This window comes from Salvelinus alpinus, chromosome 28 (assembly GCF_045679555.1).
Source record: "Salvelinus alpinus chromosome 28, SLU_Salpinus.1, whole genome shotgun sequence".
Classification (NCBI taxonomy): Eukaryota; Metazoa; Chordata; class Actinopteri; order Salmoniformes; family Salmonidae; genus Salvelinus; species Salvelinus alpinus.
The window spans coordinates 47,100,756-47,114,160 of NC_092113.1; the positions used below are offsets into that span (position 1 = coordinate 47,100,756).

At 40.8% G+C, this 13,405-nt stretch overlaps 1 protein-coding gene across 4 annotated transcripts in view; it reads right to left on the reverse strand.

Annotated features, from left to right (window-relative positions):
* Window positions 1-5,149: 5,149 nt before the first annotated feature.
* The window catches only part of hcfc1b (host cell factor C1b), a 55,430-nt gene continuing 47,174 nt past the window's right edge, over window positions 5,150-13,405 (reverse strand). For all 4 annotated transcript variants that reach the window (XM_071373307.1, XM_071373306.1, XM_071373305.1 and 1 more), the window contains 4 exons: window positions 11,773-11,958; window positions 8,176-8,485; window positions 7,683-7,746; window positions 5,150-7,090 (listed from right to left, as the gene is read on the reverse strand). In XM_071373307.1, coding sequence (XP_071229408.1) covers window positions 7,051-7,090; window positions 7,683-7,746; window positions 8,176-8,485; window positions 11,773-11,958 — 600 coding nt within the window. In that variant the 3' untranslated portion in view covers window positions 5,150-7,050. The remainder of the gene's footprint in view (window positions 7,091-7,682; window positions 7,747-8,175; window positions 8,486-11,772; window positions 11,959-13,405) is intronic.

A 13,405-nucleotide genomic window follows, 5' to 3' on the forward strand; every position in this document is an offset into this window, starting at 1 on the left:
GGTGGCGCCCCACATCAAAATATTTTTCAACCATTACAGCCTTCATAAAATCACAAATAGCGATTAAATATTCACTTACTTTTTGAAAATCTTCCTCTGATTTGCAATCCAAAGGGTCCCAGCTACGACATGCATGGTCGTTTTGTTAGGTAGAATCCTTCTTTATATCCCAAAAAGTCAGTTTAGTTGGCGCCATCAATTTCAGTAATCCACTTGTTCAACATGCAGAGAAAAGAATCCAAAAATCTACCGCTAAACTTTGTTAAAACAAGCCAAACTACGTTTCTATTCAATCCTCAGGTATCCTAAAATGTAATTAAACTATAATATTTCATACGGAAAGAAGTATGTTCAATAGGAAAAGTAAAATGAGCAGGTGCGCGTCCTCTTCGTCGTGCCCACAGACTGATTTCCAACTGTGACTCCAAGTACTAAAACTCAAAATTATTCCGCGTTTGGGAAGAAACAAGCCTGAAACCTTGATCAAAGACTGTTGACATCTAGTGGAAGCCATTGGAATTGCAATCTGGGAGCTGGAATTGCATATGACCCATAGCTTTCCATTGTAAGAGCATGGGCTCTCAAAAAATATATAATTTCCTGTTGGTTTTTCTTTGGATTTTCTCCTACCATATCAGTTGTGTTATAGTCTCATACATTATCTTAACATTTATACTAACTTCAAAGTGTTTTCTATCCAATGGTACCAGTTATATGCATATCCTGGCTTCTGGGCCTGAGTAACAGGCAGTTTATTTTGGGCACGTCAGTCAGGAAGTGGAGAAAAATTGACCTCAATGAAGCGTTACACTCTTTTTTTGTATGGAAATCTCAGAAGTGCACTGTAACCTCAGTTAACAGGGTTCTTCAATAATTATGCATAATAGCTGTTGGGTGCGAATTTGATGTCTAGCTGTTTAGTTACTTGGGGAAAAATATCAGCTGATTCAGGATTTTCTGAATGACAGTCAAGTGATAAAGTGCGGGTGTGATAATGCACATGATTGAACAACAGCCAAAGTTAATTAATGTTGATCTGGAGAATTGACAGAACATTTTGGTGTCTATGTTGTTATGGTGGTCAAGATAATTAGCCTGTGTGGTGGACAACATTATGTCAAGATTTCTGAGGTAAGATTACGGTACGTTTTGATCATTTGTTTTCCGAGGTAAAATGGAGAAAATCGGGAACGTTTTCGGGATTTTTTATTTTTTTTAAATTGGTTTTTGAATAGAAATTATAAAAAATGCTTGTTTTCCATTTTTTTCATATATAAAAAAAATAACCCATCATATTTAGATTATCACCTGGGTGGAGTTAAATGTGGAATGCCGGTCATTGGTTAAGTGCACAATCAACACTTCCTGTCCTTTCGAAGGAGGAGTTCACCCTTCTAACTCCATTCTATGAATCAATTATCGATTAAACAATTAACAGCTGCCCATACCGTGAATGAAACAATTACAACCCCTATTCCCCTAAACAACCCCTATCCCCCTAAACAACCCCTATTCCCCTAATCAACCTCTATTCCCCTAAACAACCCCTATTCCCCTAAACAACCCCTATTCCCCTACCCCTTAGAGCTGAGAGAGTTGTGGGGTCCTGTCCAGAAGCAACCCCTTTTCCCCTACCCATTAGATCTGAGAGTTGGACAGGTGTAAAGTAAAATTCCACCAAGCCTATCAGAGGGTGAGGTGGAGCTCTCACCATGTCACCACTAATACCTCTCAGATCTCCACAAGTGTCTAGACTCTGGGCAGTAGGGGTTGTTTCTGGACACACCGTGGCTATTGTGGTAGCTCAGTCAGTCAGTCAGTCTGGCAAATGTTAAAGGGGCAGTGCAGTGAAAAACTTAATTTGCGATACTGGTATCGCCCAGCCCTAGTTTGAGATCGAAATAACACTCTGAAATTGTGAAAATGATGATAATGCCCTTTTTTGTGTAAGAGCTGTTTGAAAACAAATGACTGGAATTTCAGCCTGTTCAGGTGGGATGGAACTTTGAGCCCACATCATGATGTCACAATGTGATCTGATTATAATAGACCAATGACAGTTCATCACACGACACGGTGTGTGTGATCCCCCCCCCACTATAACTTGGGAAACTATAGTTTATTAGGCTACAGATTACAGAAATGATGAACTTCACAGGGTGGTGAAAGCACATCGGGAGGTGATCGTGATGTTTAATCAGCTTTTTGATATGCCACACCTGTCAGGTGGATGGATTATATTGGCAAAGGAAAAATGCTCACTGAAAGGGATGTAAACAAATTTGTACACACAATTTGAGAGAAAACCGCTTTGTGTGTGTATGGAACAGTTCTTGGCTCTTTTATTTAACTTTACATGTGTTTATATTTTTGTTCAGTATTGAATAACAGATTTTTCTTGGATTAAGTGTTTTCTTCATGACAAACTTTTAAATTGTGGCTGAATTCTCCTTTAACAACTTGAATAGCTCAACACAGATGGCCTCTAATGCTTTAGAAAGTCTATGTATTTGTCATTATCAACATCAAATCTCCAATTCATTGTCATGTCCCAAATATGTATATTTAAGTATATATTCGGATGTTAGTTACACTTAAACCCCTTAGTCCCAATATCACTGCCCCAGGATGTCCGATCCTCAAGTTAAAGTGTTTATTTTTCCAAAAGTGTCTCCGAGTAGTTCGAGGGAATATATACAGTTGAAGTCGGAAGTTTACATACACCTTAGCCAAATACATTTAAACTCAGTTTTTCCACAATTCCTGACATTTAATCTTAGTAAAAATTCCCTGTTTTAGGTCAGTTAGGATCACCACTTTATTTTAAGAATGTGAAATGTCATAATAATAGTAGAGAGAATTATTTATTTCAGCTTTAATTTCTTTCATCACATTCCCAGTGGGTCAGAAGTTTACATACACTCAATTAGTATTTGGTACCATTGCCTTTAAATTGTTTAACTTGGGTCAAACGTTTTGGGTAGCCTTCCACAAGCTTCCCACAATAAGTTGTGTGAATTTTGGCCCATTCCTCCTGACAGAGCTGGTGTAACTGAGTCAGGTTTGTAGGCCTCCTTGCTCGGACACGCTTTTTCAGTTCTGCCCACAAGTGTTCTATTGTATTGAGGTCAGGGCTTTATGATGGCCAATACCAATACCTTTTCCCACAACTTTGGAAGTATGCTTGGGGTCATTGTTCATTTGGAAGACCCATTTGTGACCAAGCTTTAACTTCCTGACTGATGTCTTGAGATGTTGCGTCAATATATCCACATAATTGTCCTGCCTCATGATGCCATCTATTTTGTGAAGTGCACCAGACCCTCCTGCAGCAAAGCTGGAAAAACGACTTGTGTCATGCACAAAGTAGATGTCCTAACCGACTTGCCAAAACTATAGTTTGTGAACAAGACGTTTGTGGAGTGGTTGAAAAACGAGTTTTAATGACTCCAACCTAAGTGTATGTAAACTTCCGACTTCAACTGTATAATGAGAAAAACAGTTTTTGTTTGCTAATGCCCAAGTTTGACCAAAAATGATTGAACAAGTGTATATGCATGGCTTTAAGAATGCCAAAAATATCAACTATAAATGTTTATGCCATAGTCTAAGTATGTATGATTAAATAGTCCATTCGTAGATATGATCACTGAATTTGTTCACAATCTGTGACTATCCTATTTGTCTGCTTGTATATTTTACCGCTTAAAAAAAATGACATTACAGTGTCAATATCTCTGGCCCACAAAGTCAGACTCTTACGAAGTAAAGTTCTCCTGGTCTCCTGCAGAGAGGTTCTACAGTACATCATCCCAGTAAGGACCAGTAAGGACCAGACCACAACTGTAGCTATACAACATATTTTTTGTGTATTTTCTGTATATTTGCACGTCATTTCATTCAGTTATTACGCTTTTAACTTTTTAAAAACGCATCCATTCCATAGTTTGTGTTTGTTTGATAATCCACTGTTTAAAAGGTTAAGGATATTTACCCTATATGTACTATAATTTCTCTTGTGCCCATTTTAACCTTGAAAATGGCCTTAAATCAACATTTTACGTGACATCTGGGCCTAACTTCGTATCACCCAATCATTGTTTGACCAGCCTGTAACAACCAGCAAAAAAAAAAAATACTATTTTCCCTGGTTGGCTGGTCTACATTTAGTCAGAGGAGAAACTGATAACACCAAGACATTACTGAGCAGGGAGACAAGCAGTGGCGTAAAGTACTTAAGTAGTACTTTAAAGTATTTTTACTTAAGTCGTTTTTTTGGGGGGTATCTGTACTTAACTATTTATATTTTTGACACCTTTTACTTCACTACATTCCTAAAAAAAATACATTTTCCAAAATACATTTTCCATGACACCCAAAAGGACTCGTTACATTTTGGATGCTTAGCAGGAGGTAAACTGTCTAATTCACCAGTTTAAAGAGAAAATGCCTGGTCATCCCTACTGCCTCTGATCTGGTGGACTCACTTGTAGTGTTCCCCTGGCTATCTGTAAATTATGTCTGAGTGTTGGAGTGTTCCCCTGGCTATCTGTAAATGATGTCTGAGTGTTGGAGTGTTCCCCTGTCAATCTGTAATGATGTCTGAGTGTTGTAGTGTGCCCCTGGCTATCTGTAAATGATGTCAGAGTGTTGGAGTGTTCCCCTGGCTATCTGTAAATTATGTCTGAGTGTTGGAGTGTTCCCCTGGCTATCTGTAAATGATGTCTGAGTGTTGGAGTGTTCCCCTGTCAATCTGTAAATGATGTCAGCCCCTGGCTATCTGTAAATGATGTCAGAGTGTTGGAGTGTTGCCCTGGCTATCTGTAAATAATGTCTGAGTGTTGGAGTGTTCCCCTGGCTGTCTGTAAATAATGTCTGAGTGTTGAAGTGTTCCCCTGGCTATCTGTAAATTATGTTGGAGTGTTGCCCTGGCTATCTGTAATGATGTCTGAGTGTTGGAGTGTTGCCCTGGCTATCTGTAATGATGTCTGAGTGTTAGTGTGCACCTGGCTAGCCGTAAATTAAACAAGAACATCGTACCGTCTGGTTTTCTTAATATAAGGAATTTGAAATGATTTATACATTTACTTTTGATACTTAAGTATATTTTTGCAATTATATTCACTTTTAATACTAAAAACCCAAATACTTTCTGACTTTTACTCAAGTAGGATTTTATTGGGTAACTTTCACTCGAGTCATTTTCTATTAAGGTATCATTACTTTTACTCAAGTATGACAATTGGTTACTTTACTGAGCAGGGAGACAAGACATTTCCTTTTTCCGTTTTTTTTAGTTTTTTTTTATATATATATATCAAGACATAAAGCAACCGAGATGACAAACATGTAAAAACATTTTTGTTACAGATAATTATATAAAAAAGGGCATTTTTTTAATTTTATTTTTTTAACTTTACTTGCTACGTGAAGGAAGGAACTAATTTACAACTGAGCTCAAACCCTGTCTTGCTGCTGCACCATTCAATCATTCTTCATAACGAACATTTCCCACCTCTAGGTAAATAAAATGCTCTGTTCAAAAAAGACATGCATGCCAACTACATGGAAAACATTTGTCACATGACACACACTTGCATACCTAAACATATGTAAAGCAAATAATAATAATAATAACAACAACAATACACCAAAAGTAATGTGAATGGTTATCAATATCAACAGTTTGTCCGCAATTTTTTTTTTGGGGGGGGGGCAGAAAATATCCCAGTTATTTTTCAGAACTCTAAAAACAAGGCTTGGATAAAGAACCTTCTAGATTCCATAGATGTCAACAAATGCATTCTATGGACTATCAACAGGTAGAGACGAGGAGGAGGACCGGTGAAAATAAGCTTTTCTTCTGCAAATCAATTCCTTTAATAAAAAAATAAAAAAAACTGAAAGTAAACAAAAACAAAATCCAATCGCCTCTCAGTCAAATCTTGCGTTCTGTTCTTTCATCTTCCGCAGCAGAGCAAGTACAAAAAGTCCTTATTTAACGGTTCATTAGACCACCAATTCTGAAATAAGTGTCAAATTACCTATCGAATAGGGCTGTAAAAAAAAAAACATTGTACTTTTCACCCTGGCTGGCAGTCAAGTCAGTGTCCACACATCCTCCAACGAAAGGAAACAGACGAGAGAATAAAGTCGCCTCCTAAAACCTACACCAAAAAAAAAACACTTCCTTTTTCCTTTACTTGAGTGAAACTCTTGTTCCTTTACACCCTGTGACGTGGGTACGCATGAACACAGTGATGTCATGTCACAAAGCAAGACGATAGCCAGGACAAATACGGAGTCTTAAATCGGTCGATGACGATTCCCCCTTCAATGGAGAAACACTCTGTCCTCCCCAAGTGCTGTCTGTTTTCCATCGGTGTGTTTTCCTCCCCATGACAACGTGGTGACGCCGTGTTCTTCTGTTCCAACCGTCTACTATAGCAACCATCTGATCCTTCTAAAATGTGACCAATCGAACCGACACGCAAATCATAGGACATACACAGCTATTTGTGCTGTGTATTGCTTGTGTTGATAAACCGTGAGATGGGGGAAAAGGCATGGGACAGAGACTAAAAGAACTAGCTAGAGCAACTACAGTTAAAGCGGACTCAACAGTTTTTTTTGTATTTTTTGATTTCACCGAAAATCACAAAAAAAAGAGAAAAAAAGCAAGAATTATGTGCTTTCAACCGTTTTAACAGAAGATCAGTAATAAACCAATGAAGAACACGAGGTTGAAACAAGGTGTCCGTGGCACCACAACCTCCAGTGATGAGGGCAGGGCTCTGGGATTATTTTCATCTGGGGTTTTCTTGCGGCCATTTTGTAAATGATAGGTAGTTTTGGGGGGGGGGGGGGGGGGGGGGCGGTCTGGGTCCAGGTTTGGGGACTGAGGTTGAGGCAAGGATACTGTAGATAGTTGGTCAGGGGTGTTGGTGGGGGGGCTGGTTGAGGCTGTGGTGTTGTATTCAGTAGGAAGGTATTGTATTCAGCTCAGTCATAATCATCATGGGACAACAAAGGGAGAAGAAGGAAACCCCTTTACTGGTCTGATCTGGCCTTCTTTGGACCAGCAGCTTTCCTAAAGGAGAGAAACAACACGATTCAACAGATGAACATAGACGGGGGGGCTGCAGAGTCATGAGAGAGCGTTAGGAGTGGAGCTGAGAATAAAGGTCAGAGTTTAAGGCTCACCCGTGTTAAATGTTATTTAGGTTTTTTTTGTGCATCTCTGAGTGATGTTCTATCGATTCCCGAGGTCATTTCATGTTTATCTAAGATCTTGATCAGAAACTCAGCCGGTACGATGAGTTTCTGATCAAGATCTTAGATAAACATGAAATATAAATCTCTCTCTCTCTCTCTCTCTCTCTCTCTCTCTCTCTCTCTCTCTCTCTCTCTCGAAAAGTTAATTGCTGACATGCAAAGCCTTTTGGGACTGCATCAACAGCGGACGAATTAAGCGTAAAGTTACGAATTATGATAGAGGGGTGACTGGGCTTGATCACAACTGACTACTCAAGTACTTTGTTCAAATACTTTTGCATTTCTACTTTTGCAAATAAATTCATAGCATTTTTGGGGGGGGGAATGTATAGTTAAATAACCTATTATTTCATGTGGATAAGAGAGAGACAGAGAGAGAGACAGAGAGAGGGATGAATGGTACTCACATGTCAGGCGAGGAGCCTGGTCTCTTAGCAGTAGGTTTAGCCGCAACGCCATCTTTACCTACCTCTACAGGGAGAGGACATAGGATTGTATTAATATATTTTATTACAGCACTTTTCATTACAACGGGAATCTCAAAGACGCTTTAAAAACTAAAAAGTTTTCTCAAAGAGTAAAGGTGGCAAACAAGTTAGCTTTTTATTTTTTAAAAACGAAAGAGCATCATGAAGTATGGTGGTTGCTATGGGGTCCGTCAATCATCATTTCAATATATCAAGGTCAACACAAGTCAAGTTTGAATTTGTTCCATTAACAATAACCAGAGTCCTCTGGTATAATAGAATATCAACCTTTATTTATCTGTATTTATACATTGAATTAATTCCCTTGGTGAAGATCAATGGGAGCTCTGTTTCACTTAAGAGCAGCACAAAATACAAAAACACAATAAGGACTTACAGACAGAGGAAAACAGGCTAGCTTAGCGTTCCGTACCTTGGAGCCACCTGACCTGCGTGGCAGGGCCGTAGCCTTTCTCGTTGCGGGCTGCGATGCGGAAGATGATGGCAGGCTTGGTAGTGTAGTCTATGTGTGCGTTGGAGAGGCTAGACGACTGCACCAGGCAGGAGGGGTTAGGCCCACAGAACACCCGCATGAAAGCCAGCTGGGCTGGGGTGGTGGTGGTGGTGGGCTTGGCCTGTTCCCCGCTCTGGGCGCTCTGGATGGCCAGGTACACCGAGTACTCAATGATCTTACCAGATGTGACCGACGGGGGCTCCCAGGTCAGGTGGGCGCCGTCTGGGCTCTGAGGGGAGAGAGGGAAGAGGGGAGAGAGAGAGAGGAGTGGGGAGGGAGAGGGAGAGAGGGGAGAGAGAGAGGGGAGGAGTGGGGAGGGAGAGAGAGAGGGGAGGAGTGGGGAGAGAGAGGGGAGAGAGAGAGAGAGAGGAGTGGGGAGGGAGAGAGGGGAGGAGTGGGGAGAGAGAGAGGGGAGGAGTGGGGAGAGAGAGAGGGGAGGAGTAGGGAGAGAGAGAGGGGAAGGGAGAGAAACTTTAAACTCCAGTGAGACAAATGTAACACTACTGACCTCTGACATGGTGTTTTGAGCTACGAACACGAACACAAATTCAAAAGAAACAAAAACATTAAAATAACGCTCCCTGGGCAAAGGACGTTCAAACACATGTTTTTAACCAACTGTCGTAGTTAAATAAACGACACTGAACAAAAATATAAAACGCAACATGCAACAATTTCAAAGATTTTACTGAGTTACAGTTCATATAAAGGAAATCAGTCAATTTAAATAAATTCATTAGACCCCTAAATCTATGGATTTCACATGACTGGGAATACAGATGTGCATCTGTTGGTCACAGATACCTTAAAACAAGGTAGGGGCGTGGATCAGAAAACCAGTCAGTATCTGGTGTTGCCACCATTTGCCTCATGCAGCGTGACACATCTCCTTCACATAGAGTTGATCAGGCTGTTGATTGTGGCCTGTGGAATATTATCCCACTGCTCTTCAATGGCTGTGAGAAGTTGCTGGATATTGGCGGGAACTGGAACATGCTGTCGTACATGTCGATCCAGAGCATCCCAAACATGCTCAATGGGTGACATGTCTGGTGAGTATGCAGGTCATGGAAGAACTGGGACATTTTCAGCTCCCAGGAATTGTGTACAGATCCTTGCGACATGGAGCCGTGCATTATCATGCTGAAACATGAGGTGACGGCGGCGGATGAATGGCACAAAAATGGACCTCAGGATCTCGTATCTCTGTGCATTCAAGTTGCCATTGATAAAATGCAATTGTGTTCATTGTCTGTAGCTTATGCCTGCCCATACCATAACCCCACCATGGGGCACTCTGTTCACAACGTTGACATCAGCAAACCGCTCGCACTCACAACGCCATCTTCCTGGTACAGTTGAAACCGGGATTCATCTGTGAAGTCGCACACTTCTCCAGCGTGCCAGCGGCCATCGAAGGTGAGCATTTGCCCTGGTGAGAAACCCTGGTGAGGACAACGAGCACGCAGATGAGCTTCCCTGAGACGGTTTCTGACAGTTTGTGCAGAAATTCTTCAGTTGTGAAAACCCCCAGTTTCATCAGCTGTCCGGGTGGCTGGTCTCAGACGATCCCGCAGGTGAAAAAGCCGGATGTGGAGGTCCTGGGCTGGCCGTGGTTACACGTGGTCTGCGGTTGTGAGGCCGGTTGGACGTACTGCCAAATTCTCTAAAACGATGTTGGAGGCAGCTTATTGCAGAGAAATTAATATTCAATCCTCTGGCAACAGCTCTGGTGAACATTTCTGCAGTCAGCATGCCAATTACACGCTCCCTTAATTGGATGAAAAGCGGGCCCAGAGTAAACTGCCTGCTACTCAGGCCCAGAAGCTAAGATATGCATATTATTAGTAGATTTGTATAGAAAACACTCTGAAGTTTCTAAAACTGTTTGAATGCTGTCTATGAGTATAACAGAACTCATATGGCAGGTGAAAAGGTATGAGAAAATTCCAACCAGGAGGTGGGAAATCTGAGGTTTGTAGTTTTTCGACTCTTGGCCTATCAAATACACAGTGTCTATGGGGTCATATTGCACTTCCTACGGCTTCCACTAGATGTCAACAGTCTTTAGAACCTTGTTTGATGCTTCTACTGTGAAGTGGGGGCGATTAGAGGGGAATGAGTAAGGTCTCTCCCAGAGTGCCACGAGCTGACCAGGCGCGTTCACGTGAGAGAGTTAGCTTGAGTTCCATTGCATTTCTGAAGACAAAGGAATTCTCCGGTTGGAACATTATTGAAGATTTATGTTAAAAACATCCTAAAGATTGATTCTATACTTCGTTTGACATGTTTCTACGGACTGTAACGGAACTTTGACTTTTCGTCTGCACCTAGTGATAGGTCATGAATTTTATTTACTGTGCTAAACGCGCGAACGAAAAGGAGGTATTTGGACATAAAGATTAACTTTATCGAACAAAACAAACATTTATTGTGGAACTGGGATTCCTGGGAGTGCATTCTGACGAAGATCAAAGGTAAGTGAATATTTATAATGCTATTTCTGACTTCTGTTGACTCCAACATGGCGGATATCTGTTTTCTGAGCGCCGTACTCAGATTATTGCATGGTTTGCTTTTTACGTAAAGTTTTTTTGAAATCTGACACAGCGGTTGCATTAAGGAGAAGTATATCTTTAATTCTGTGAAAAACACTTGTATCTTTTATCAATGTTTATTATGAGTATTTCTGTGATTTGATGTGGCTCTGTGCAAATTCACAGGATGTTTTGGAGGCAAAGCCAAATGTAAACTGAGGTTTTTGGATATAAATATGAACTTGATCGAACAAAACATACATGTATTGTGTAACATGTTGTCCCGGGAGTGTCATCTGATGAAGAATATCAAAGGTTAGTGATTCATTTTCTCTCTATTTCTGCTTTTTGTGACTCCTCTCTTTGGTTGGAAAATCGCTGTATGCTTTCTGTGACTAGTTGCTGACCTAACATAATGATATGTTCTGCTTTCGCCGAAAAGCCTTTTTGAAATCGGACACTCTGGTTGGATTAACGAGAATTTTATCTTTAAAATGGTGTCTAATACTTGTATGTTTGAAAAATGTGAATTATGAGATTTCTGTTGATTGAATTTGGCGCCCTGCAAATTCATTGGCTGTTGGCGAGGGGTTCCGCTAGCGGAACGGGGTGTGGAACCCCGTTCCCAGACAGGTTAAAACTTGAGACATATGTTGCATTGTGATGTGTGACAAATCTGCACATTACATTTTAGAGTGGCCTTTTATTGTCCCCAGCACTAGGTGCACCTGTGTAATGAGCGTGCTGTTTAATCATCGTATTGATATGCCACACCTGTCAGGTGGATGTATTATCTTGGCAAAGGAGAAATGCTCACTAACAGGGATGTAAACAAATTTGTGCACAACATTTGAGAGAAATAAGCTTTTTTGTGCGTATGGAACATTTCTGGGATCTTTTATTTCAGCTCATGGAACATGGGACCAACAACTGTACATGTTGCCTTCATATGTGTTGTGTAAAAATGCAAATGTTTTACCTTGCTGATCTTGATAGCACAGGGAGCTCCGGGGAAGCCTGGTAGACAGGTCTTGAAGGCTGAGACCTCTGAGAAGTTCCCCCGGCCACATGTGTTGATCCCGGCCACTCTGAATTTATAGGCCGTCCCAGGTTGGAGATCCATCTTCTTCATTTGACTGTAGTCTGGGATGGCCCCGGAGTCATCCTACAAGAACAAGACAAGTTCAGTCACACACACACACACACACAACGTGATTAAATTAAAGTTAATTGGTAGCGTACACAGATTTGCAGATGTTAATCGAAGATGCAGCTTAAATGTGTGTTTTCTTTAACTTCAACAGTGCAGCAGTAATACCTAGCGATACAAAAAACACATAAATCATAAAAAAACTAATATCAAAACAAGCAGTGACGTTGACCGAAGAAAATTATCTTGGGAGGTAACACGGTCGGGTATTTGATCGGTCGGGTATTTGATCGGGAGGTAATTCCAGAATGGGAGAACAAAAAGGGACTTGAGTTCCTGTACTCTACCACAATCACACCATGTTAATCATAACGCAAACCCTTCGTCCTTTCTTTGTCTCTTGAGAGTTCGATATATTGTCCCCGTCCAGTCATTCAGCAGGGTTCTCCATCCACGGGATATATTGTCCATGTCCGTCAGCACCATCTAGTAAATCATTTTTACCGATGTATATCTTTAACTCATTGTAAAGCATCACTGGGGCAAATACTTCCATTTTTTCCCCCAGCAGGGACCACACCCCTATATTAAAAAGGTATGCACTTAATGTACTGTAAATCACTTAGGATAAAAGTGTCTGCTAAGTTTTATATATATTGTATATATTCGAAAAGCACTAAATAACCCAAACGCGATGCATTCTCTCTTTTCGCCTCAAAATATTGGATGAGAAGGTCAGAAGGGACTTGGATGTTTTCCTCTAAAGTGTTTTGAGAAGGAGAGGATGAGTGAGCATGTGAAAGAGCCCTAGAAAAGCGCTATATAAACCCAATGTATCATCACAGATTCCATGGTGGCATCAGAATAACAGTAGCCTCGATAAGGCGTCTGCATGCGTCCCAGCAGAAACCGTTTGGAAGAGTTCCTGCATATATTATTGCAACATTTTGGGAAGTTTTGTTTGTTTGTTTTGGACTTCGGTGAGGGTTTTCTTCTTCTCTTCTCCCGACTGTTCGGGCACACAAAAAAGTTTCCGAGAGACAAGCCGGAGCCGAAGTCCACGCCCCATTTGTCAGTGATTGGTCAACAGTAGAGATTCTTCAATTAAAGTTGTTGTCACTCAACAAGAGACGACTCATTTTCATGCAAATTTTTGTTATTTGAGAAATACTGCACTAAATATCTTAGTTAGACGTAAAATCACGACTAAGATCTCCTCCGCAAAAAACACCAAAATGAATGACAGATGAGTTCTCTTAGATTAATTCTGACTATTTTGAGGAAGTGTATACAGGCTATGGCATCTCAAAATGGACAAACAGTACTATCGCCGCTTTAAAAAATAATAATTCAAGCCAAGGTCCTTTTAAGGGATTATGCAGCCGACCTGAAGCATGCTGATGCCTTTATAGAGTCTTACATCGACAGAGGCCTGGTCATCAGCGGGTAGTGTGTGTGGTGT